This window comes from Pogonomyrmex barbatus, unplaced genomic scaffold (assembly GCF_055798465.1).
Source record: "Pogonomyrmex barbatus isolate J1 unplaced genomic scaffold, ASM5579846v1 scaffold4, whole genome shotgun sequence".
Lineage (NCBI taxonomy): Eukaryota > Metazoa > Arthropoda > Insecta > Hymenoptera > Formicidae > Pogonomyrmex > Pogonomyrmex barbatus.
In genome coordinates this window covers 2152649-2180221 of record NW_028297138.1, presented here as the reverse complement: position 1 = coordinate 2180221, position 27573 = coordinate 2152649, and the positions used below count along the sequence as shown (strand labels likewise).

The 27573-nt window shown below is 45.9% G+C and overlaps 2 protein-coding genes across 5 annotated transcripts in view; both read left to right on the top strand.

The window, feature by feature from the left end:
- Positions 1-27573, top strand: part of LOC105423790 (transmembrane protein 114) — a 517194-nt gene that overhangs the window by 383112 nt on the left and 106509 nt on the right. The window lies entirely within an intron of this gene.
- LOC148935622 (uncharacterized) lies at positions 71-4937 on the top strand. The gene has a single exon (XM_089081178.1). It carries the CDS (start codon positions 645-647, stop codon positions 1377-1379), a length of 735 nt encoding a protein of 244 aa, XP_088937304.1. The 5' UTR covers positions 71-644; the 3' UTR covers positions 1380-4937.

Below are 27573 nucleotides of genomic sequence, written 5' to 3'. Positions count from 1 at the left end.
GTAAATAATAGACAATATGTGAGATGCGAGTAAATATACTGTGGAAGCGTTAAAGGAGGTAGGAAACGTAAGGAACGTTGAGGAAAACGTAATCTTTCTACGATGGGAATCGAATTCTACGTACGAAAATCGAATTAATCAGTCGCCTGATGGAAGCTGATCCAGATGGTGAGTAGATGAATGACGATGGAAACGATTCTCGTAATGCGAAGGATATATTACGAGCTAGCGCTTCGAATGATCAGGAAAGTTCCACCGCACAACAAGGCGAAATCGAACTATATAGAAAAGAGCTAGAGGAACGCGAGTTAGAATTAGTACGTCGCGAGATAGAATTTATGCGATATCAGCTGAGAGAACGCGTGACAGTTAACGAGAATCAAAATATCACGCATAATAATAACAATGATGACACGCGAACTCGATCAGTACAAACGAAAGTAAACGTGACGGCTATTGCGGATCTACTTAGTTATTTTGACGGAAAATCGACAAATTATGAAGTCTGGGAAAGTCAAATCCGGCTTAAAAACGACATATCGGTTGGAAGACGGAATCGGCACGATTGATAATCGGTATGCGACTGAAGAGTAGAGCGTTGGAGTGGCTGCATTCTAAACTGGAGTATATTGGGATGTCGTTCGATGATCTTCTCAGTGGATTGCGAGGATATGTTTCAGCGTCGCCAAACCAAGGTGACAATGAGGAAGAAGTTCGAGGAGCGTATGTGGAAGAAGGACGAGACGTTCCATGAGTATCTGCACGAGAAGATTATTATGGGAAATCGAGTCCCGATTGACAGCGACGAAATGTTGAAATATGTTGTCGACGGCATACCGGACGAGGTGCTTAAAAACCAAGCACGCATTCAGGGATTTGTGTCTGTGGATGCACTCCTGAAGGCTTTTGAAAGGGTGACTCTTCGGGAACGAGGTACGTTAAGTCTGACAAAATCCGGTGTTCAAAACACAGAAGAGAAGAACGTCGTGAAGGCCGATAGCAGTAATAAAAAATCCGTGGATACTGTTATACGCTGCGTCAATTGTGGTATACGAAATCATCTAGCAGTAAATTGCCCGATTAAGGATCAGGGTGCTAAATGTTTCGCGTGCAATGAGCGAAGGCACATTGCATCGAAGTGTCCCAAGAAAACCAAAAATACGAAAAGTTGCAATGCCGCGACGCGATCTGCAAATAAAAAATACGTTAAAGACATTACAATTCAAAGTTGTCATATAAAAGCCTTGATAGATTTTGGAAGTGACCTGACATTAATGCGTGCAGACGAGTACGTGAAATTAGATGCTCCACAATTACGAGCGGGTGGAATGCGATTTCGTAGTATAGGATCGGATAACAATATGACTTTGAGAATTTGAAACAGAGATCGTTATCGATGGGAACTCTTATACCATGTATACAAGTCATTTAGGACACGCTGATGCGACATCAAACGTTGATAGGAACTTTCTTGGATACCGTCGAGATCAACTTTAAAGTCGGAAAAATTACAGTTGGCCCGGTTGTGAGGTGCAGTACGCGATGCCGAGGATCTGACGCCAGAGATATTCAATATAGAATTAACCAACATGAATTTCGAAATAGATCATGTAGACGTTACTTGCATGAAGGATGTTGCTCAATGTCGAGCAATGAGCGGCACTGCAGGGTCTTGTCGAAAATTATAAGCCGAATAAAGCATGTAAAACTGACATTCAGATGAAATTTATATTAAAGGACGAGGAGCCAATATCTATCAATCGGCGAGGCGATTGTCTCTCTCGGAGAGGTCTGAGGTTAACGCGCAAATCGACGAGTGGCTCGCGGGAGGAATTATCCAGCCTTCAATGTCGGGCTACGCTAGCCCTGTGATACTGATGCGGAAGAGAAATGGTTCGGCTAGGTTGTGTGTGGACTATCGTCTCAATAAAAAGATTCTCAAAGAAACGGTATCCTTTACTATTGATAGAGGATCAACTGGATTTATTACAAAGTGCTCGAGTGGTTATCACGTTCGATTTGAGAAATGGTTTTTTCCATGTGGGAGTGGACGAGTCGAGTCGGAAGTATACTGTCTTTATCGTACCTGATGGCCATTACGGATTTTTGAGAGTTCCGTTCGGTGTAATTCGCCAGCTGTCTTTCAGAGATTTGTTAATTTCATTTTTGGAGATCTAATGCGAGAAAAGTTAGTGTTGGCCTATATGGACGATCTGATCCCATCGAGTGATGTCGTAGGTGAGAGACTTAAAAGAGGTTCTTGAGGTTGCGAGTAAAGCTGGACTCGACATCAACTGGAAGAAATGTTGTTTTCTTTCAGACTAAGATGGAGTTCCTTGGTCACGTTATTGAAGGAGGATGCGTGTATCCATCCGACCGAAAGACCGAAGCAGTTTTGCGTTTTCCAGAGCTTACCAATGTCAAGCAGGTGCAGTGTTTCTTAGGTTTGAGCGGTTATTTTAGAAAGTTTGTTCCAGATTATTTCACGATAGCATACCTGCTGTCAAATCTCCTGAGGGCGGGCGTGGAGGGCTCTGTTTTGGCGAGAGAAATGCTTTTGCGCGACTGAGGACGATACTGAGCAAGAAACCTGTATTAAATCTGTACCGAGTCGGAGCAGATACGGAGTTGCACACGGACGCTTCTGCGCTTGGATATGGTGCAATATTGCTCCAGAAAAACAATGGAGGACGGCCTATTTCATTCTATTTATTATGCGAGCGAGAGGACAACATCGGCTGAGGCTAAATACGTGAACTACGAGTTGGAAGTCTTGGCCATAATCAAGGCACTAAAGAGATTTCGCGTTTATCTGCTGGGGATCGCATTCAAAATTGTGACTAATTGCTGTGCTTTCACGCTTATAATGAATAAGAAGGAGTGTGTGCGAGTTGTAAATGAGCGCTGCTTCTGGAAGAGTTTCACTATGGCATAGAGCATTGTTCTGGTAAAAGTATGGCGCATGTCGATGTGTTGAGTCGTAATCCGTTACCGGTATGTCTGGTGATCGATGAATCGGATACCGGGCTGACCAGGCTTAGGAAGGTGCAAGAAGAGGACGACGTGTAAAGAGGTTTTATGATTTAGTCAATCATGGACAAGCGTGAGACTACGTATTGAGAGGAGGTTTGTTATTTAAGGAGTCCGACGGTGACTTGCAGTTTGTGATACCGGGAAAAATGCAGACATAGATTATCCATCGAGCGCAAGAACGAGATTATTTTTTTGTAGGCAAAACCGAGAGTCTGGTGAAGAGTTATTATTGGATTCCTAATTTGCGATAAAAAGTCGAAAAAGTCGTGCGCAACTATCTTGCGTGTATCTTAATTGAGAGAAAGCAGGGACGGCAGCAATGTTTTCTTCACCCTGTCAAGAAGGGGATTGTTCCGTTGGACACATTGCATATCGATCATCTCGGTCCATTGCCATCAACGAAGAAGTCTTACAAGCACGTGTTCGTGCTTGTCGATGTTTTCTCGAAGTTTGTGTGGCTATATACTACGAAGTTCACTAGTACGCAAGAGGTGCTGGTGCGCCTGAGGAAACAAGCAGCCATTTTTTGTAATTTGCGACGGATTGTTTCCGCTAGAGGTATCGCTTTTACGTCTAACGAATTCAAAGAGTATTGCAAGAGTACTGCCGAGAAAAAAATATTGAGCACATTTTAATTACAATGGGAATATCGAGAGGAAACGGACAAGTCGAGCGAGTTAACAAGACGTTCATACCATTATTAGCTAGCGGCTCCCAAGCCATAGGAGTGGTATAAATTTGTTGATGTTACACAGCAATACTTGAATACAGTACCGCATAGGAGTATCGGGACATCTCCATTCCACTTTTCGGAACCCATCCACAACTAAAAGATTGTCCGGAGATCAAGGAGATATTAGAGAAAGAATGGCTTGGGTCTTTCCAGGACGCTCGAGAGGAGTTGCGATCCAACGCTAAGGAGAATATTATAAAAGTACAGCAAGAGAACAGGCGAAGGTTTTGACAAGAGAAGGAAAAAGGTCAAGGACTATCGCGAGGGGGAGCTGGTGACCATTAAGCGTACCCAGCAAGACTCAGGGATGAAGCTTGCTGATAAGTATCTAGGACCATATGAAATCATTAGAGTTATGAGAAACCAGAGATATACAATTCAAAAAGTCGGCGAGGGCGAAGGACCTGCCTAGACGACGACGTCAACCGATTTTATGAAATCATGGATTAATGGAGGTGATGACGAATTTTTGGAGAACGAGGATAAAGATTCCGACGACGATGTCTACAGACGTGACACATTCGAGGGTGAATGTGATAGCAGGAAGGGCTGAGTGTAAGAAGATGAAGGGTGCCGAGTACCGGATCGATAGTCGATCGTATCGATGTGATCGAAATCGCGTTCGAGACGATCTGCGGGGTGTTGTAGCGCATCGCGAAGATACCGGGAGAGCGTCCGCATTGAACCACGTACAGTTGAGTTAAGAGAAAGAGTTCACGAGTTAAAACGACACGAGTTAAAGAGTTCACGATAAAGAGACTATATACGAGTGCCGAATAATCCGAGACTAAAGAGTTATACATATACAAGTGACGAATAATACTATTCTATATTTCCCAATTTCACTTCCAATATATGAGATACTAAACATAATACCGTTACCAGTATCACATAAACAAAACGTGTCCGCATTAATAAAAATCAACCCATTGATAGCCTTAGATACTGACATGTACGCAAGACTAACTCAAGAAAAGTTAAGACAATGCAAAAAAGTAAATGTAAAATATGTGTGCGAGCAAAGTTTTTCATTAATAACGTTAAGACCCACTATGCGAAATAGATATATATATATATATATATATATATATATATATCTATTTTATATATATATATATATCTATTCTATATATATATATATATATATATAGAACCGATAACCATTATAAAAATTGTAAAATTAAATATATAACAATAAAAAATAGCATGTGGATAGCCTTAAGTAATTCACACTTTTGGTTATATTCTATACCAACAAAACAAACTATTACAATTTCATGTAAAAATAACAAAGAAACGTGTAAAATTATCACAAATACAGGAAAAATACAGGGAAAATAACACTATCAAATAATTGCAGAATAATCACAGCGAACGCGATAATAAAATAAAAATTATAAAACAAATATGGAAAAGAAATAAAAACTTATTTACTAAATTATAACATTACAATACTGGGCGAAACTCTCAAAGCGAACAAAGCGGAAAAAATTAAATTAAAAGTTATTCAAGACGCGACAGACTTGACAGAATTAACAAAAAAAATTAAATAAAATGAATAACGAAATAAACACTAATGATATATCACCCTTTTTAAAAAAGCACTTTGTATACCCTATATCAATAAGTAACACCACATTGATATTAGTCATCGCTATCAATAGCAATAATTTTGTGCAGTTGTAACAAAAAAGAAAAAACAACGAAACACTACTAAACAAATACTAGTAGAGCTAAGTAGAAATAGCGAATTACGTAGTATAGATCGCGCCGTTAGGAGAAGCGAAAGTACACGATTTTAAATAAACAATTATAATAAGAATTCGGGAACAGTCTTTATTTTGTAAACATAGCGAAAATTTCGTACCTCCGTTTTCTTTTGCTAACGGGGGGGATGTTGTAATCATATCTACAACTAGATATTACGACACATATTAGCAATCCGCATGGCAACAGTAAATTTAAAACGGTCTCACTTCCGCACGCAGATAACTTCGTAGTCGGTAACCAAGTGAGAAAGTGAGAGCAACAGAGATTAGAATAACAAATAACTCTTTTATTCGCGATGGAGTGCGATAGAGGTTATAATAAATACTTACAACTATCTTGCGGTATTATCGTCGCGGTGTATGTCGCAGGACGTAAGTATTGCGTGACGCGGAACCGGTGACGCGCGGTTGGTGCGTCGCCGGTGCGATCAGCTGGCTCAGGATCACGCGGCGCGCGCGTGATAGATTTCGCGGCTGTTTTCGCGGATAGCTGATTTTAACAGGAAGTCTCCGGGGCGCCGTCACTTTTGACGGCAGAAATCGGGAACGCCCGATTCGCCTGTCTAACTCGTCGACTTAGGTAGAGGGGTATCGGGTGACCCGACGAGACCAGTACCCTGGTGCTTGGAGTTGTCGTCGAGAGTGCCCGATGCCACCGGTGTGTACCCCGGTGTTTTGTCGGTCGTCAGGGAGCGCCCTGACGAATGTAATGTGCGATTGTATCAAGGTGCTCCTCGATGTGTTTTCGCAAGGTAGACGGAGTGGTCGTTCGTGGTCGAGCATACTCGGCCGTGCTGGGATGCTCTTCAGTATTACATGATTTCTCCGGAGGATGAACGGATGGTCGTTCGTAGTCGAGCGTACTCGGCCCCTCTCCAGTACTTCACGTTCGACTTGCTAGGAAAGGTCTCTTGGCTTCTCTTTGCATGATACTGTGCTCGAGATGCCGGGAACGGGACAGGTGCTTTCCGTGAAAAGCGAGCTCCTTTTATCCGAGATCGGCCGCGATATTACGATATGAAGCGGTTTCGGATTGGCCGACCTCGGAGTTGGACTCCCCTTCCATGGATGGATAAGAAAGTCGGAGAAGGATCGGAAACGGAGCTGGATGCGGTGATCGGCTTATGGTTTTATCATAATCCTATAAATAATCGAGAGGAATTAGAAGGACGAATTATAGAAGCAATTGCTTTTATTATTCCCGAGGTGATCCGAAACGCTGGAAGAAATTTAATTAGACAGGCACAGCTTTGTATAGAATTGGGAGGAGGGCACTTTGAACATATGTTGTATTGATGAATGAATTTTAATGTTAATAATTTTTGTGACAAATAAATTTCGTTTTATATAAATTGTAATAAATATTAAATAAATGTTTTAATAAATTCAAATAAAGTCTCTTATATCCAAATAAATTTCATTATATAAAATATAAATGTATAATTTATCAAAGAAATAAAACTATTTGTCAACAGATTTATCAATAAATTTCGTTTGTATCAACATATTGTATCGACATTAGTCGAGTCATATAAAATCCATTTTAAGCGAAATGGAAATCTATCTTATCCACCGAAAAACAACATATTAATCGATATTAGGAGAACGTTTTCATTATACGAGAGAGGTTGTCTATGATATGTCAAATTTTGACATTTGGTTATATGATTATGATTAAATGCAACACATAGGCAATGTACTTATTTTCTATGCTTAGATATGATCCAATTAATGAAATATTTCAATATCATTATATTTCAATGATATTTATATCGATACTTAACACATGTTGTATATATCTCACTATTGAATTGATATTGATACTTTGTGATATGGGCTGGTATTAATTACACATATGTAATATACAAATAGATTTCGTAAAAAAGCAGAAATAATTTCTCAATAAAAATATAATAGTATATCGTATCAATATATTTGTATAATAATCTCGATTGACGTTAAGAGGGCCCTCGTGGAAGCGCCTTTATCACTTGTTATATCATCACGCCTGAGTGCGCGAAATGTTAACTTTATGATTAGTCGACTTTAATCGCTATTAATTTAAAAACTATTACAGCCTCGGCATTTTCGTATTAGAATTTTCGCCTTATTTTTAAGTCAGGAATATGTCATAAAAATTTTGGTCGCGAGTTGTGAGACACCCTGTATGTATATATATTATATATATATATATATATATATATATATATATATATATATATATCTCAGGAGACACGGTAGTGTCTCGGGTGTCAAGTCAAAATCAACCGAGAACACTGCCGTGTGACTTTACGCGAATCGTCGAGGTTCGAGCATCTGAAATTATCGAATCTCAATAACGGCTAAACCAATCAAGTTCTAAGTAGGCTTGATCGATAGCTTGAGTTCGATTTGCATAATAAAAGTATTTTTATTTTTCTGCTACGTGCCCTATAAGCAGAGATATTGCTATGCAAAGTCCGATTTGGAAATTTTCACTTTAAAAAACGTCATCATCGTCGCCTTTGTACTTCTGCAGCGTCTATCACGAGATGTCACTATTAATCTTATCGACCCAGCGGAAGAGAGTTGAGTAGATAAGCACAGGAGGTCCTAAGCCCCCTGGAGGCAGTGGGGGGATGAGGGGGGAGGGGGGTCGTAGAATCCCCAAGGGGTTCGTATCCAGAAGAATATCCTCCTGAGTCGATAAGAATGGTTTTCTTTCCTCAGGGGGTTCGTCCGGGGAGAGAAGGTGGATCCTTCTGGCGGTCGTCGAGACAGGTTTATTCTTCTCGGTCGGTAAGGCGGTCGCGGGGTTTCCCCGAGTCCTCGACGCCGCCCTAGCGTTTTTTTTCTTTTTTTCGCGCGCGGTTCGGCGCCCTCCGCGCGACTCCCGGGCCGCATTCTCGACGCCGCTCTAGCGTTTTTTTTTCGCTCGATCCAGTGCTCTCCGCGCGACTCCTGGAGCGCGTCCTCGACGCCGTCCCGGCGTTTCCCGCTAGGTAACCCCAGGCGCGTCCTCGACGCCGCCCTAGCGTTTTCCGCGGGGGATCTAGCGTGTCCTGTTTTCGCCGTTTGTCACGTCGCCTTAGCATCTTTCGCGGGGTCTGGCGCTCCCCGCGTCTGGGCGTTTTCCGCAGGGTCTAGCGCGTCCTGTTTCGCGGGATGCCGCGGTTTGTCACGTCGCCTTAGGCATGTCCGTGTCTAGACGTTGTTTCGCGGGATGTTGCGGTTTGTTACGTCGCCTTAGGCGTGTCTGTTTTTCATAACGAGGCGATTCTTTTGAGCGATACTTATCGCCGTGTGTTTACGATGACGAGAACCGTTAAAGTAGCGAATCAGTGCTAGCTATGTGAGACACGAATGATCGACGACGATGAGATGTGTTGGTGCCATTCGCTGAATGATCTAACATCTTCTCCATTGCGAAATGTGACGGCGTATCGGTCAATGTGACGGAGTCACGGAGTACGTTGTGAGAGGGCAACATACACCGATTTCCAATCAATTAAAGAGGCGCGGTCGATTTCCGCCTCAGCGTGAGATTTCACCTAAAAAGATAATAGAGGCGTGTGTATGTCATCACTATCGAGGGATGGCATATAATCTTTTACTGGAGGTATTTTACGAAAAGAAGAAGCCGATTGAGATTAGCAGATGACAGGAGTACATGGTGAATTTTCACGAAAGCGGCTATTACGATGTATTCAACGATAACGATGACGACGAGATGTTTTTTGCGCTCACCGCAAGTATTGGAGGAAAAGCGGTGTCATTTCGTCAGCTGTACGAAGAGGAGAGAAAAAGAAGAGAGCACGTTGGCAACAATTGGCGCAACTAAGTGTGCGCGCATATAAGTATGTATTATAATCGTAATATAACTATGGTTTGTATATATGAATATGTATGAGAATAAGATTAACCGCGAGAGAGACGGAGTTTTTTCCTCGTTCGTTTGCGTATCGCGGGGACGAGAGGCGGATCGGCGACGCGTCGGGAGTTTTCAATTAGCGATATCGATGAGTGACATTATATTATTGGGAACGTATGAGTGAGGTGGGGACCGTGCGAGGAGGAAACGTTGCATGAGTGTTAATAATGAGAGATTTAATGTGCGATATTAAGGGCAACGGTATTCGGAATGTATGAGAGATGGAGGTCGCGTGAGGAGGGAATCGTCGTAGAAGTGTTAATGACGAGGGAATATTTTTATTACTCTATGGTTATTATTTTATTACTCTATTGTTGTATTATTTTATCAGACACATAAAAAGAGGAAAGAGCTATTTGTAGGATGTTGCGGTTAGGCGCGTTCTATGTCTAGACGATTTCCGCGGGGATCTAGCGCATCCTGTTTTTCGCTGTAACGGGAAGGCGCACGTTCTGATTATGTAGGATGCCGCGCGTTTTGTCATTTCGGAATGTCGCGGTTGTCGCGTTTTCGACGCTGCCTCGGGGTATATATCTAGTCGTGAGAGGCATTTTCTCCCATTGTTAAGAACGTATATGGAAGCAGTCGCGCTTAACGATGGTTCGTCTTTGAGCGAGAGCGACGATTCGTTTTTACGCGCGTTCGATCGTAACGTGACATATTGCGATCTCGACAACGATCGTTGCGAGTTGATTATCGAGAGTGACGATAGTTTAGAGTGTCACGAGACTATCGCGCCTGGTAACGACGAGGAGTGGATCGTGGCGAGAGAAGATGTTCTCTGGAACGTGGCCACGTATCACTTGCGACGGGGGATCGGTACGGAGAGAAACTGTGGATCGAAACGTTGCTCGCTCTGAGCGACAGAGCGGTAATCTACGAAAGAACAGCGAGAGAGAGAGAAAAGTTCGAGTTAAATTCGTCGTTCTTACGGACGGTTGGGGTAACACAGTGGGAAGTTGCGATATGGAGAAGAGTCGCGATCTTCTCGAACGCGCGGCGGGGGTTGAAGGGGTGTGCGCCTATCGTATTTGGGAACAGGAGTGTATCGAGTGTCTCGCAGTCTTGAGAGATAGATGTGAGAATAGAGTCGATCCTTCGGTTAGCGGAACGATAAATTCTCTGGTCTCTCGAATAGCGCAGTTGGAGGGTGCGAGATTCGTTTTGAGTCGACGTTTTAGTTACTTGGGTGCAGGATACGACGGTTCGAAGGGATTCGAATGGATGGATATCGAGATGGCTTTCGCGAATCACGTACGAACGGGTGCTGTGGTAAACATCGAGTATATCGAACCTCGATGGTTTCTCGAGGACGCGAGGGCCACAGTGCTCGAGCGAGTGCGAGTCGATCTCGATATGCACGCGTGTTTAAAGGTCAACACCGTGTTTCATGGGGAGTTCGTCGCGAATGATAAGAGCGCCGTTAAGAGCATTCGCACGAGGAATTGTCAACTATTCGGTATGTCCGATCTACGAGAATGGTACGACGGAGACGTTATGAATGACGTTGTTCTGACATCGCTGGAGAAATTTCAGGAACGCGATAGCGGTTGGGCGTTGCTTCGGATATTAAATTTAATGATCAATGTAAATAAATGTAATCCTATGCACGTTGGATGTTGGATATTACTTCCTCCGAAGATAAGATATAAGAGAGCCGTGATTAATGTACGTTCACACGACAACGCGTGGGCGGTGATGGCCGCTCTATATCCCGTTGATCTACACTCGAATAGACCGTCGTATCCTCACTATTCGTTGGTGCTGAATTTCGATGGTATCGACTTTCCTATGACACTACGAAAACATCGCTAGATTCGAACGTCTTAACGATTTGTCTATCAACGTACTTGCCATTCGAGAGAAAACGGGAAGGAACGATATCATGATCGTTCCTTTGTCGCTTACGGGGAACAAAAAGTCGGGAAACAAATTTACGTACGCACATAAATTTGCTCTATCTGTCGAACGAGTGGCGCGGCGATAACGTCAGTCATTTCGTATGGATAAAGCATCTGTCTCGACTGTTAACGTCACAAATAAGCAAGCATAAGGAAAAAAAATACATATGCGACCGGTAAGCGTAAGAGAGAGATTATGCTCGTCGCGAGATAAATTTTGTATTAATTATAAATTGTATTTTTTTCAGATGTCTACATTATTTTTATTCAGACGAGAAATTGGTCGCGCATAGCGTCGAGTGCGGAAGAGCGAACAACTGCGCCGTTATTCTTCCGAGCGAGAATGACAAGTTGCTCTCTTTTCACAATCACGACAGAAAGAAGAGACTATGATTCGTCGTGCATATTTGGAGTGCGTCTTAGAAAAGGGAGATCAACGATTCAATGGGAGTCTCGACAATAGATTCGCCTATCAACATCACAAGGCGTTTAGCGTAGGATATTATTTGCGTAGCACATACAACGGAATCGTATCCGCGTATAGATCTCGCTGAGGCGACGACTGCGTGGTTCGTCGAGGAGTTGCGCGCTCTCGCGTGTCGCATGAAGAAGATTCTGTGCGCGAGCGTACCGATGTCGGAGCTCACGCCGAACGAGCGGAACGCTTTTCAAAAGGCGACAAATTGTCACGTGTGCGGAAGGAGCTTTGAGTCATACGATATTCGCGTGCGCGATCGCTGTCATCTTACCGGACGATACAGAGGACCCGCGCACGCGAGCTGCAATTTGAACTATCAGAACGCGTTCGTTATTCCCGTTTTTTTTCACAATCTATCCGGATACGATGCACATTTCATTATTAAGGATATAGCGAACGCTTTCGAGGGTAAAGTCGATTTATTACCATTGACTAAGGAGAATTACATCACGTTTTCGAAAATTGTCAACGATTCGGCGTACGGAAAATGGAAAACTTGTGTTAAGCTACGTTTCGTGGATTCGTTTAAGTTTCTTAATACTAGTTTAGAAAAAGTAGCTTCGTATCTAAATCGGGAAAAATTGAGGATCTCGCGATCCGATCTCATCGCGGAGGATTTCGAGTTGCTCACGCGCAAGGGCATATTTCCGTACGAGTCATCGATAGCGTTGATAAACTGTTAGTGACCGAATTACCGCTGATCGAAGCCTTTCACAGTTTTTTAACTGGCGAAACTGTGAGCGTTAGTGATTACGAACACACGCGAAGGATATGGGAGCGTTTTCACGTGAAAACTCTCGGCGAATACAGCGATCTATATTTGAAAACGGATGTGCTTCTCTTAGCAGATATTTTTGAAAATTTTCGAGATACTTGTATGGAAAATTACGATTTGGATCCAGCGCATTATTTCACATTACCGGGATATATGTGGGACGCTATGTTGAAATACACGAACGTTCGATTCAATCTGCTCACCGATATCGATATGGTGATGTTCGTAGAGCGCGGTATACGCGGCGGTTTAAGCCAATGCTCCAACAGATGCGCGCGAGTTAATAACCAATATGAATCGTCATATGACTCGTCTCAGCCGTTGTCGTATCTCATGTACTACGATGTGAACAATCTCTACGGCTGAGCCATGTGCGAACCTTTACCATATGCGGAATTTCGGTGGGTCGAGAATGTCGAGGGTCTCGATATTATATCCGTGCCATCTGACTCCGATATCGGTTATATTTTAGAAGTCGATCTCGAGTATCCGCGATATCTTCACGACGACCACGCGGATCTTTTGTTCTGCCCGACGCGCGAGAGACCGCCGGGAAATCGAAACGAAAAGCTACTCGCCATGCTCTACGACAAGTCGCGTTACGTGACGCATTATCGCAATCTTCAGCAGTGCGTGCGACACGGTTTACGCGTGACGAAGATCTATTGCGCGTTGCGGTTCGCGCAGTCTCCTTGGTTGCGCGCGTACATCGAGCTCAATACGGAACGGAGAACTCGCGCGAGTAACGAGTTCGAGAGGAATCTGTATAAGCTGATGAACAACGCAGTTTTCGGCAAAACAATGGAGAACATGCGCAATTACGTAGACGTGAGACTCGTGACGCGTTGGGACGGAAGATATGGCGCGGAGGCGCTGATCGCGAAACCGAAATTTCACAGTAGGAGCGTTTTTGACGAGAATCTCATGGCTATCGAGTTACGCAAACTCGAGGTTCAATTTAACAAACCAATCTACGTCGGTATGTGCATTCTAGAAATATCTAAGATGCGATTGTACGATTTTCATTACGATTATATGATGCCGCTCTATCACTCTAAATGCAAAATCATGTACACGGATACCGATAGCTTGATATATTTTCTGGAATGTCGAAACGTTTACGAGAATATGAAGCGAGATATCGCGAGATTCGACACCAGCAATTATTCTGACGATAACGCGTACGATATACCGCGCGCGAATAAGAAGGTTCTTGATTTGATGAAAGACGAGAACAACGGAGCGATCATAACGGAGTTCATAGGACTTAGGGCGAAGATGTACGCTCTGAGAGTTTTGGGAAAGAGCAATACAAAGAGAATAAAGGGCGTCAAGAGGAGTACCGTCGCGAAAACGATAACGTTCGAGGATTTCGCGCGTTGCTTGAACGAATCGTCGCAGCATCGAGACGTCAGGCGTGCATACGCTCGATGCTGCATGAGGTTTACACTGTGTCCGAATTAAAGCTAGCTTTGAGTCTTCACGACGGCAAGCGATACTTAATACCCGACTCCACCAATACATTACCGTGGGGCCATTATAAGATACCGTTATTAGATACTAATGTAATATAAAAAATTTGTACCAATATAGAATAAGCAAAAATTTGTACCAATATAGAATAAGTAATATTGTACATTCTTTATTCATTACAATACAGCTGTTTTGTGAATCCAAGAGTTATGTGTATTGTCCATTCCTAGCCATTTGACAAAAACTCTATCGTTTTTTCTACGTAGCACTTTCTCAACGAGATAGATATCGGAATTGGAAACTCGCAGTAACTCATGTTCGTAAAACCTTCCGGCTATTGACTCTTTACGATAGTCTTTCAGCAGATACGTCACGGGATTCGTGCGTTGCACCTTAGCGATTCGAAAAATCTCAGTCGTCCAGTTAGGCATATATCCCTTTTCGAAAATCGTTTTGAACTTGTTGACGCGTACCGGATCGTTCACCTTGAATCTTGCGGGGGCTGCGATCTTCAAGTGATACGGTGGAGAGGAGTCTCTTGGCAATGGCTGGAGTTACGTTCGCCGGTCGCATTCCGATCGTTCGATGCGCGCGATTGTTATACTCCGAGATTAAACGCGGTAGAGCGTCGAGCCATCTGTACGATCCGTTGAGCGTGAAGAGCTTCCACATGTTCTTGAGCATGCGATTAAATCGCTCCACAACCGCCGCCTTCATCACCGAGTACGTCGAGTAGTGGCGTATATCGTACCTATCAGTAACCGCTTTTACGGAGGCGTTGTAGAACTCCTTACCCTTGTCCGTTTGTAGATTCCACGGATGTCGAGCGTCGTTGCGAAATATCTTGGATAACGCCGCGGCTACCTCGTTTCCGCTCTTGCTCTTCAGCGGCACAGCCCACGCGTATTTGCTCAACACGTCGATGACCGTCATCACGTAGTTGTAGCGTCGCGCGTACGGACGCATCTCGACGACATTGGCCTGTCACAGGTCGCCGTAACCGCGCACCATGATTCGACGACGCGGAAAGTTTCTTCGCGCGGGCGCGTGAAGCTCCTCGACGAGTCTTCTCTTCTCGACGCTCATCGCTGATTTTACGAGGAGGCGCGATTCGCGTTGGTTTTATTCGTGCGCGTTCGCTCCTGTTCCTCGTTCCAAACGTTAATCGTGTGTTTCATGGTATTTGGAATATCCATTTTTAGTGTGACTAGTAATTCGTTTATCGTTTCTCTAGTCACTATTTTATCCACGTTCAATGAGGCCAGCGTCTTGTTCAGCGTCTCTCTCGTTATCGCTTTGTCCGTCAGCTCTCTCGCGATACTCGTCAGATCTGTCGTCTCTAGCTCGCACTTTGTCCTGTTTTTCCTTCATTCGTCCCAGCTCACGTTGAAACATGAGCAGATCTTTAATTCGTTGGTTGTTCCGTTTATCGAGCGCTTGTTTCGTTTCCCTTATTCATTTATCGAGATCGACGAGCGAGGCCTCCCTCCTCTCCTCGATCTGTCGCAGTGATTCCTCTAGATTTCGCGTTCGTTTCTCCTGAGCGTCACCGAGCGTCTCGATGACCCTTCGGATCTCGCTCAGATCTTTCTCTCGCGATTCGTCCCGTTTTTCGAGCTCTCGTTCCACCGCGTCTCTCGTCTCCTCTATTCGTTTATCGTGATCGACGAGCGAGGTTTCACTCTTCTTCTCGAGGTATCGCAGAACGTCCACTTCGGTTTTTACGTCATAATACTGTAGGAGAATATTCCGAATTCGCTTGTTCATATCTTCCAGCTGTTTTCGTAACTCGTTCGTTAGAACTTTCGACTCTTCGCTCCTTATGCGAAGCGCGTCGTCGGCGTAACCCTTGGTCGTCACGTCGGTATCGTCGATCGGTGTCTGTTGACGTCGTAGTCGTCCGGATTAAGGCAGAGCACGCTGCGACGCACGTACGCCCGCAAGAATGCGATCGTCGAACGATCGTCAATGCCGCGTTGCCTCTCCAAAGACTTCCTGAATTTGTTCACGGACATCATGCCCTCGCAGGTGACGAATCTATCGCGCGCGATAATCTGCTCATAATCTCGGCGATCTGCATATCGTATTTGAGAAACAATCTGGCTACGCGCGTCATAGATTCCTCCAATTCGCCGATCGATCTAACCGTGCTCTCGTTCATCTCCGACAGCAACGTTCGAGTGCGCGTCGAGAATTCGCTCGTCTCGGAGATTTTCGTTTCCGTGTCTCGAAACGCGCTATCCACGTAGCTTTTACTCGCGGTGTCGATATCAGTTCTAGGTGTGGCTAAACGCCGTATGATTTTGTCTCTAGCGTCGTAGTAATCGTCACTTAGACAGAGCGCGTTGTTACGCATATAGCGACGCAAAGAATCGATCGACGGTCGCGAGCGTGCCCTGTCGCCTCCGCCGAACGACTCCAACGGTCTTCCGAACTTGTTCATCAACATAACGGGAATACTGGTCGCCGCGAGCGCGCGCCGCGTTTTATTCGATCGCGTCGATCTCGCGAAGCTCCTCGAGTCGATAGAATCTCGTTGTCGTGAGCGTCGTTGCCAGCTCGTCTAGAGGCATCGAGCAATCGAAGACGATCGACTAGTTCGTTGGGATCGTCCCAATGAACGTACTCGATTCCTTTGTCTCTCACCCGCATAGCGAATGGAACAGAGTCGATCCCTTTTTTTCTCGCTTTACCAGTACCAGCATCACTTTTGTCTCTATCGAGCAATAGCGGCGCGATGATATGCTTGTACTTGAAATCTTTGTTTCCTAGAATGGGCATAAGCGCGTTGTGACCACGCCGATGGGCGTTCGTAGTTAACAATATACTCTTGTACGTTTGCTTGTCGTTCTCCGTGTACACGGCGTCGTCGAGAAGTCTCTTGAAGATCAACTCGTATAAGCCCGGGGTACCCGGATATCGCGTGTCGTCCACGATCACGCTGTCGTCAGCGGTCACGTCGAATCGCCTATTGCCAAGCATCGAGCCATCCAAATCGAAGTACACTCCGTAAACGTGATCGATCTTGCTCTGTCTGTCCCCGCTTAGAAGCGCGCCCATATATTTGCGACCTAATGATCCCCATTGCGCGTTCGAGATCGATTCTTCCGATTTGTTTCTAGTTGCGGGACTCACCGTCAAGGGCGATCTCGTTGAGAGGCGTCTCTTCGTCGATCTAGACGGTGGCTCGTCGTCGTCATCGGTCTCGCGTTTCCTTTTAGCGCCGACGAACGCGATCGGGTCGATTCCCTCGGTCGACTTGTCTCGCGCGGTATTCTCGGCGATTCGTTTCAACGGCTGAACGATCGGCTTGAGTCGCCTCTCCAGCGCGATCTCCTCTTCTATCTCACCGGTCTTTAACTCTCTGTACTTTTTACAGAGTATAGAGTTCTGAGTCTTCGCGATCTCTCGCATCGTTTTTTCCTGCCGAACGACGTTCGTACCAGCCGCAGCGTCAACGTTCATACTCGCAGCAGCGTCAACGTCCATCCTCGTAGCACAACTGATCGCTTTACACCACGGCGAAATCGTTAAATCCTCGTCTGTATCTACCATTCTTTAACGCGCTGTCTTTATCGATGACTACGAAACCATATTTGCGTTTCCAACACGCGCGACACAAAGCATAAAAATTCTCATACGACATATCCGTGTTCACGTGCTCGTTGTAAACGTGCTTTAGGTTAGTGCCATCCTGCTTAAACAGAATCAAGAGATTCGCGTTGTCGCGTATCAGGTGTTTTGGAATTTTAGCGTATGTCTGATAAAGATAGAAACAATCCATGTTCGAGTGTCGACCCATGGCGAAATATTCCCTGATCGCGTTCTGCTTGTAACAGGTCACATCGTCGAACACGAATATTGAATCGGGAAGCGCCTCGCTCGATGGCACGACGTCGCTATTGTTTGAGAACGCACGATAGCCGATCTCGTCCATCGATTCGAGCAGTTCCGCCAGATATCGATACTTTGGTTGTTGTAGGGATTTCGAATAGACGTACACGTTCTCAAAGCGCGCGCCGTGCGGACTTTCGAGCATGCTTATCAACACGTTCGTTTTACCGCAATTGGAGGAGCCGCAAATGATGCAACATATCGTGTTCGGTAGTAGAGGGCCGTGTCTGCGCGCCCTCCCGACCGCGTCGCCCGAGATTCGTCGAGCCTTACAGTCGAGATTGAGCACTCCTATAACCAGCGACCGTCGAACGAATCGCATTTACGCGCGCTCGCTTCGAGGAGACGCGACCGATAATCGCTCCACTTATACTCGACGGCGATACTCGATCGCGCACAGTGATCGGTATGTTTCCCCTATTGATAGACAAACGCGATATTCTCAATCTATCCACCCAACAGTTGCGACTTATCCCGAAGTTCGTTCTCGTGCGGGATTTCGACAGATACGTGGAGCTACTGTGGAACAGACTACCCGATCATCTGAGAGCGGACCCCGAGGTACAACGTTGTCGCGTGTGTCTGGAGCATTATAATCGTCCGTGGCAACAATCGCATATAGACGGTCCTGCACCTCTTATCAAAAATTGTAATGAATGCTTAGCGGCGCGGGACTACTCGATACGGCGATAAACGCGCTTCCCTTCGAACTACATATTCCCGGGTATCAATTTTGCGGGCCTGGCACCCATCTCGCGAAGCGATTGGCGCGCAGCGATCGAGGCGTAAATCCGTTGGATGCGGCGTGCCGCGAGCACGACATCGCCTATTCGCGAAATAAGAAACTCGCCGATCGCCACGACGCCGACCGAGCTCTCGCCGAGAAAGCGCGCGAACGTATAACGGCCGGAGATTCCACCTTCGGCGAGAGAGCTGCCGCGACCGCCGTATGGGCTACTATGAAAGTAGGGCTACTATGAAAGACAAAGCTAGGCATGGGTTTGAGAAAGAAGAGGAGGAAAACGACAACGAGGAGAAGGATACTTCCAACGGTGAAACGCGGAGGCTTGTTACTCATTTTTCCGATATTAGGCGCGCTCGGTTCTTTAATCGGTGGTGCGGCGGATGTCGCGAAGGCGGTGAACGCCAGTAAAACACGGCATCAACTGAAGGAGTTGCAACGTCACAATCGAGCGATGGAGGATCACGGATTGCATCTAGCGCCTACAAACGTGGCAGCGGTGTGACGAGAAGAACGAAAAAAAAAAATCATGGAAAGAAACAGTAGGTTCGCTCAAGTTATCGCTCTACGGCATTACGACGAACGAAACAGCTGAATCGCTCGGCACGTCGTCTACGAGTACTCTTCTTCAGAGGAGTGTTTATGCGTGACGCATTACCATCAAACATTACCATCACGGCGCGACGTAACGAGAGCGGCATCGTGAATCTCGACGACTCGATGGGCTCGGGTATTCACTGGGTCGCCTATGCGAAGAGGGGAAACGACGTGATTTACTTCGACGGTTTCGGCAATCTTCGACCGCCGAGGGAACTCGAGAGGTATCTCGGCGGCGTAAATATAACGTACAATCGCGGATCGTATCAGACATACGATCAGAGCATTTGCGATCAGTTGTGCCTGCGATTTCTCTCGAGAATCGGTTGCGATGTCGCTGAACTTTTCGTTCACCGGTAAGAGTAGCGTTCTCACGGCGTGCTATTTTCCCGCTTTAGATCTGAGCGATGACGATTACGAGTTAGGTCTCACGAATTTCGAGACGTACAACACTATACCGAACGTCGATTCCACGAATAATAAGTTCTATTACGACGACAAAACGATCGTGATTCCCGAGGGTTCGTACGAATTAAGCGCGATAGACAGATATCTGAACGCCGCTATCTCTAAAAAGCGAAAGATCGACGAAAACAAGAGGACGAGCGATGATGACGAGAGTGACGACATCGTCTACGACGAGAGCGACTGATCATTCGAGCCAATGAGAACACTATGAGAAGCGAGATCAGATGCGAGCATCAAATTGATTTCGCGAAACCGAACAACATCGGTTCGCTCCTGGGATTCTCGTCGTCGCGCGTGCTACGAACGAACAAATGACACACGTCCGACGGACCCGTGAATATCATGGGCGTGAATATCATTCGGGTGGAGTGCAATATCACCGCGGGTGCGTACAGCAACAACGAGCCGGCTCACGATACACGAGTTTTCGCCGAACGTTCCTCCGGGATATAAACTGTCGAACGCTCCGACATCGATCATTTACTTTCCGATCATCGCGCGAAACATTACCGATATCACGCTTCGAATCGTGGATCAAGACGGGCGACCGATCGATTTTCGCGGAGAGAAGATAACGGCGCGACTTCACGTGCGACGACGAAGGCATTAGAGAGAAATGCGCGAGAGCGAAAGATGCTCGTTCTGAACGAGTGATACGCGAGAGGAGGAGGAGACGCAAACGCTACATCCGCGATCCTACCGCAAAACAACGCGACGAGGAAGGCACGCGAGGGAAGAGCGAACGAACTGAACGCCGCGAACGTTGCGTTCTTAAGATCTTTAGGTTTCGTCGTGAAGAATCGATATGGCGAGCGACATTTTAAGTATCGGAGGTGCCCCGATCTTTGACGATCGTATCGTGAGAATAGAAACCCACACTTACAATCCGTATGCTAACACCACGTTCGGATACAGCGTCGAGATACGAATACCTATACAACATCAGGATCTGTATACGTTGCCGTGCGAAAGTTTTCTATACATCGAGGGAAAATTCGCAACGAGAGAGAGCACGAAGGAAGGCACGGCGAAGGAAGTTACGAGAGCGAAGCTAGTCAACAACTGCGTTGCGTTTATGTTCGACGAGATTCGATACGAGCTCATTGGCGTGGAGATCGATAAAAGCAGAAACGGCATAACGACCTTGATGAAAAACTACGCATCGTTGAGCTACGAGAGAGATAGAGCTTTACAGAACACCGGATGGGAAATACCGCCTATAGCATTAGATAATTTCAACTTTTGCCTCCCAACGTACTCCTCGGTTTCTGCGAGGATTACAAACGCATAGTGATAAACGCGCGACACGAACTCATTCTGATACGCGCTCGCAACGATAACAATTGCGTCGTGGCGCATTCAGATCAGAGACCGAAGATCACCTTGTTAAAAATACAGTGGCGAATGCCACACGTGATACTTAATGACGTAACAAACTGTCGCTTCTGCGAACGTTGGACAGTGGACGATATCTGAGTTTGGGCTTTCGTTCGTGGGATTTGTACAAATTTCCGCTGTTGCAAAATACGACCAAGCATTCCTGGGCGGTAAAAACGGCGACGCAATTGGAGAAACCGCGATACGTGATCTTCGCGCTACAGACCGGAAGGAAAAACGTACCGTCGGAAGACGTTTCTAAATTCGACGATTGCAAGCTGACTAATGTAAAACTCTATTTGAATTCCGAATTCTATCCCTACGACGATATGAATCTAGATTTCGAGCGTAACAAGTTTGCAGTGCTGTACGATATGTATCTGAAATTTCGAAAGATGTATGACGGGTGCGAGACCTGCCGTTCATGACTGTCACTAGATTTCTACAATACGGTTCGCTAGTAGTCGATTGCTCCCGCCAGAACGAATCGATCAAGAGCGCCACCGTCGATGTTCGCGTAGAATTCGAATGCAAAGAGAATGTTCCGGCTAACACAACGGCTTATTGTCTCATCATTCACGATAGAGTTGTAGAGTATAACCCACTGACGAACATCGTACGTAAACTCACGTAATCGCGGTTTTCTTACGAGAACGATGCCGAACGTACCGATTTTCGTCGATCTGCAAGGTTTTACCGTTCGGGAGAAATTTATGGTTAAAGAGGTGATATTAAAAAATGGAAAAGAGCTGACTCATCGAATATTTCGAGAAGTGATATCCTAGAATCTTCTTACAAAGACGGAAAAATCTAAAGCGTGCTGGATAACCTCCAATCATCACGGCCTGCAGTGGAGCGACGGCGACGTCGCGTACAGACTCTCGAAGTACGTGATTCGAAACGGCGTGTGCGATCAATCGTGAGACGCGTCTAAACGAGTGTACGTCAAAGGCTTGGAGAAAGGAATGGTTAGAGGAGATTCTCGGCTGCGACATCATCGCGGACCACGATGTGATCGTTGAGACTATCGACGCGAATTTCGAGGATATAGGGCGCCTAAGCACTCTGGACGACGTTTGAGCATTTCACTGCGATCGTCACGCGAAGCATTGCGCTATGGAGAACGTGTGCAAACTGTACGATTGGTGGTCGAAACGACGGGAATGTATCACTGAATTGTAATATCGCGTAATTAACGACTTATATCATATGTCAGATTGGTTTTCAATTATTGCATCATATATTAGATTCAGTGCTTATATATTATAATTAGATTCATTGCTTATATTATAATCGAATTCTTTTATCGCTCGCTATACTTATATACATGCTTGAGGAAGTACAAAAAAACATTCGTCGTTACGATCGTAGGTATCGCTATCGCGTATGACTCTCGAGATATTTTCCGTATCCTTAGCAGTGAACGCGATATCCTTGAAACGTGCCAATTTCGCATCGATTTTTCCTAATATCTTGGAGATAACGAGTCGGCTGATGCAATGCTCGAGCTCGAACATGTTATTCACTGTTTCCTTCGACATGGCCAAGCGAGCCGCGGATGTTTTCAGGCGTAATATCATCAAGTTGTTGATTTTTTCGAAACGCACGGTCATATTTCCAATATGCGACGGGGCTGGAAAGGACGGTTTTCCATTGGTACTCTGCAGATACTTCGAGAGAACGTGTTACTCGACAAGCTGCCTCCACCTATCGGGCGACATCGAGATCTCCTTGCCATGACTATCTCCCAGGATAATATTCACGCGCGAGGAGCGTTCAAGAGTGACACATACATTAAGAAACTTCCCGTCTTAGTCAAGGAATATTTTCGTTCTAGAATTCTAACTGGATTGTTCGTACAACCGGCGTTACTATGACTCGACGCGATCGATCTGTCATCGTCGAGCGATCTGTCATCCTCTTCCTCCTTCTCGCGTCGTCGCTCTCGTCGATTCGGCGCGTCTCGGAATCCTGCGAGTGCTCGATACATCTTTACGATCGAAGAGATCGCGCGATACTGTTCGTAAACATTTCGTATCCTTAGCTCTATACACTATACAAAAACTTTCGTGCCTCTTCCTCCACCCTCTCCTCTTCTAAATCGTCCTCGCTCGAAAATACATTCCTCATCTGAGCGAGTCTTTTCAAAAAAGCGCGCAATTGCTCTAACAGTGTGTCCCTTGGACACACGATACCAAAAATCTCTGAATCAAATTTACCGGCCATAGTTACACTTCTGGTAAATTCGTTGTGCTTGAAGAACTGTCGTTTAACGAGAAAGTACAGATTACCGTCGATGTATCGAACGGCAGACGTTACAGCGGGTGGAATCTCCGGAAATATCGTGTGCAACGAATTATGTCTGATGGCTATCATCGAGCAATCGTCGATCTCAGCCACGATCTCGTCGTTGTAAATCGCGAACGTTCGCCCCGCGTTAGTATTAACCACAGCGTTGATTTTCGCATTGGGAGGAAGATTCATATCTCTCAATTTTCTCAGCCAAGCCTGGTATTAGCTCAAAACTCGGATATTCTATCATGTAAACCGTATCGTCGACAAATAATACGAGTTGCCCGAGGGTCGTCGATACGCGCCCGCCAAACGCGTAAAATTATCGGGAAGAAAACGCAGATAGTCCGTCAGTAACAACGACCTACCGTAAGATTTTCCGTTTAGGTCGACCGACCATAAGTGGTGTCGATACGCCACGTACATTCTATTTTCTAATACCAACACAGCATCGACACGTCGCAACGCGCACAGATCCGCGGAATCCCCCGTATCGCGCGTCGCGATTGTGGTCGTCGCTACGGTCGTCGTAACTGGTCTCGCAATTTTGCTCTTATTTCTTAAACCGTATAAATTCTGAAATCGGCGAGAAAATCCGCCTCGCTCAATCGCACGGAAAAGGTCTTAGAGGGAACAAAAGCGTACATTATCGCATTTTTCAGAGGACTGTGATGTAATCCTAACGCGTGACCAATCTCGTGCGTCAACGTATACAGCAGATGAATTGTATCGTCAGGATTAGCGGTCAGCTCGATGTGCCACTTCTCCGCGTTATCCACGTGCACCTCCGACACTTTGGACGATGGTAAAAAAGCGTGAGCAAGCACGTTTCCTGGTCCGTCCAGCAACGACGGACATATTCGGCTACCTCGATGCCGAGGATCTACGAACGTGTGAAAACCCTTCCGAAACGATATTACGATATCGGGATTCATCGAATCGCGCTCGAACGTCAGCGACGAATTCGCAGCCCACATCTCGAACGTGATCTCGGTGACTCGTAGAACGCTCTCGCTCGCCAGGTGAAAGTTCCAAGTGAGATGCGTCTTCGCCCATTTCCTCGGAGACTTGTCCAAGTCACTCGATATATCTTTGACCGCATCGCGGTTTACGCATCTGTTCCAATGTAGCTTCGTTAAGAACACCATCAGGTATACGGTAATACTCCTGGAAAAGCGCAATCGCGTGTCTCAGAGCCAACATCGCGTTATCTGATATCGTTTGCTCGTTATTGCCGTCCAGGTATCCGCAGGTTTGCAAAAACCGAATCGCCTCCTCGTCGCTATCGGCGGCGGAGTCGCGAGTCGCCGCGATAATGGCTATCGCGCACGCAATCACGGCGATTCTGCGCGCAGGCGTCATCGCGTGAGACGGGAGTCGAATCGACACTGCGCATCGCCAACCGAAATACGCGCGAACCGCTCGATCGATGTTGCCATCGGTCGCGAGAGGGCGGAGATCAACGCGATGAATCGATCCGAGTCGCGAATCGGAAATTTCAACCGCTTTAATTTCTATTCTCTATCGCGCGAGATTATTCTCGTCGAACGAGCCCAAATATACATAGCGCGATTACACGCCAACGAATGACGATCTCGCTAAAAATCCCATACGCAATATCATTAAAAAGTACACAAAAGTACAAAAGTACACAATAGAGAAAAAAGTAAAAGCATGACAACGATAAAATAGCGATAGAATAGAGAACAAAATAAAAAACGACGAAATAAACGATAGACTAATCTTCTATCGCCGTTGCGGTCAGACTTCCCGTAGTCACGCGTAGCGAGCGCGAAAATGACGCATCGCACAACATTCACATTCCTAATGAAATATTCTCTCGTTATTAATACTCCTACGATAATTTCCTTCTCGCGCGACTTCCACTCTCGTCTCTCTCATACGTTCCCGGAACGAGGAAAAAAAACTCTATCTCTCACAGTCGGTTAATCGTCGCAACAACGATGCGTATTAATGACGATTCGCATTACTCTTTCTTTATTTCAGCATATCTCGTACATATATTCGTTATTTTTATTACTCGGCATCATATTTGTACACACACTTTTACACATATATTCGTGTACATATTCTTATACATATATTCATATTAGTAATTAGTATACATATTAGTATATACTCTTTTACATAGACATATTAGTACATTCTCTTTTACATATACTCGCGCAAATTTGCGCTCTTCGCCACAATCGATACCCCTGACGATAATTCGCGCGAGCGTCATAGCGATACATCCCTATTCGCTGTCGCACTCGACGCTTCTCGCTTCCCCGTGCACTTCGGGCATTCTCCCCAGATCGTCGGCGGCCCGATCTATCAACTGTCGCACCAGCTCCTTCTTCCGATCCGACGCGGAGTTCAAAAATTGAACTCTCAATTTTGCGTGTTTCCAGTTGCGTCTCTTTTTCTTGATTATATCTTTGACGTTGTACACGTACATTCGAATCAACTCGCAATCGGTCCCCTTCTCGCCTAGAGATCTCGCCTTGAACTGTCGCCCACCCTCTAACTTCGTTCACGTACTGAACGAATCGGTCAGTCTCCTCCTTGTCTCTAAATAGGGACGCGAACAACGCATCTAAATCGCCGCCACAACTCTCGTCGTTCCTCCTCCTCGTATCCAGATGCGCAAGATACTTCTCGTATTCGTCGTCGAGATCCTCCTTCGTCGTTTTCAAACGCGCCAGATACTCCCAGTATTCTCGTATCCAACTCGAGGAAGCTTCCCTCGTTATCTCGATCTCCGTAAGCGACGCACGCTCGTCCGGCGTCGCGGAACTCTCGACCAAGCGAACCATACTGTCCCCAGAACAGTACGAGTTCCACGGACCCTTTCGACTCCAGACATCAATGACGATACGTATAGCGTTCCTCATACGTTCGGCCTCGTATACGCGCGATCGGCTCCGTTCCTTGATGAAGCGCCAGATGTTTAGACAGGAACGCCATCAACAGCCGCAAATTACACGACGTTGAATGCATAGAATCCACATCGCGCGCATCAACTCGAGCGAGTCGACCGCGTCGCTCTTGACCTCCGCCGATATCTCGTCCTTCTCTTCCCGCTCGATCGTAGGCCGTTTCTCACGCCCCATCGTCATCGCGCGTTTCTCCCGTTCCACTATCTCGCGTTCCATCTCTCTCGAGAGCTCGAGCGAATCGTCTAAGAGCGATATTATCTCTGGATCCTTTAATTGACTCTCCAGAACATTAAACTGACTCTCCGAAACATTAGACTGACTCTCCATATCGCAAACTAACAATATATCGTCGACACTCCTAGTTAAATACTCTCTAAAGCGGCGTAAAAAACACGTCAAACCACAAACAGAACGCGCTAGACCCCGCGGAAAACGCTCAGGCGAATCGCCTCGACGACGCGCCAAATCGCGACATTATGAAAAACAGACACGCCTAAGGCGACGTAACAAACCGCAACATCTTGTAAACAACGTCTAGACACGGACACGCCTAAGGCGACGTGACAAACTGCAGTATCCCGCGAAACAGGACGCGCTAGATCCCCCGCGGAAAAGCCCCGCTAGGGCGGCATCGAGGACGCGCCCGGGGTTACTTAGCGGGAAACGTCGGGGCGGCGTCGAGGACGCGCTCCGGGAGTCGCGCGGAGGGCGCCGGACCGCGCGCGAAAAAAAAAAACGTTAGGGCGGCATCGAGGACGGGGGAAACCGACCCGGCGAAACCCCGCGACCGCCTTACCGACCGAAAAGAATAAACCTGTCTCGACGATCGCCAGAGGGATCCACTTTCTCTCCCCGGATACGAACCCCCTGAGGAAAGAAAACCATTCTTACCGACTCAGGAGAATATTCCTCTGGATACGAACCCTCTGGGGATTCTACGACCCTCCTCCCCCTCTCACCCCCCACTACCTCCGGGGGACTTAGGACCCCCTGTGCTTATCTACTGAGTTGGGATACGTGTCTCTCGATATCTTCGAAAATCGTAAAAGTTATTAGGATATATATAACATAATAAGATAGGAGATTATAAGAAAAAAAAAAATAAATAATTGAATAAAAAAATTGCTATCTATTTTATCGATTGCCGCCGGTAATATAATATAATACTTCAAAATGTCTGATATCACTA

What these genes read in the sequence shown, in the direction of transcription:
- LOC148935622 (XM_089081178.1), top strand. Translation starts at nt 645, where the DNA reads ATGATCTTCTCAGTGGATTGCGAGGATATGTTTCAGCGTCGCCAAACC.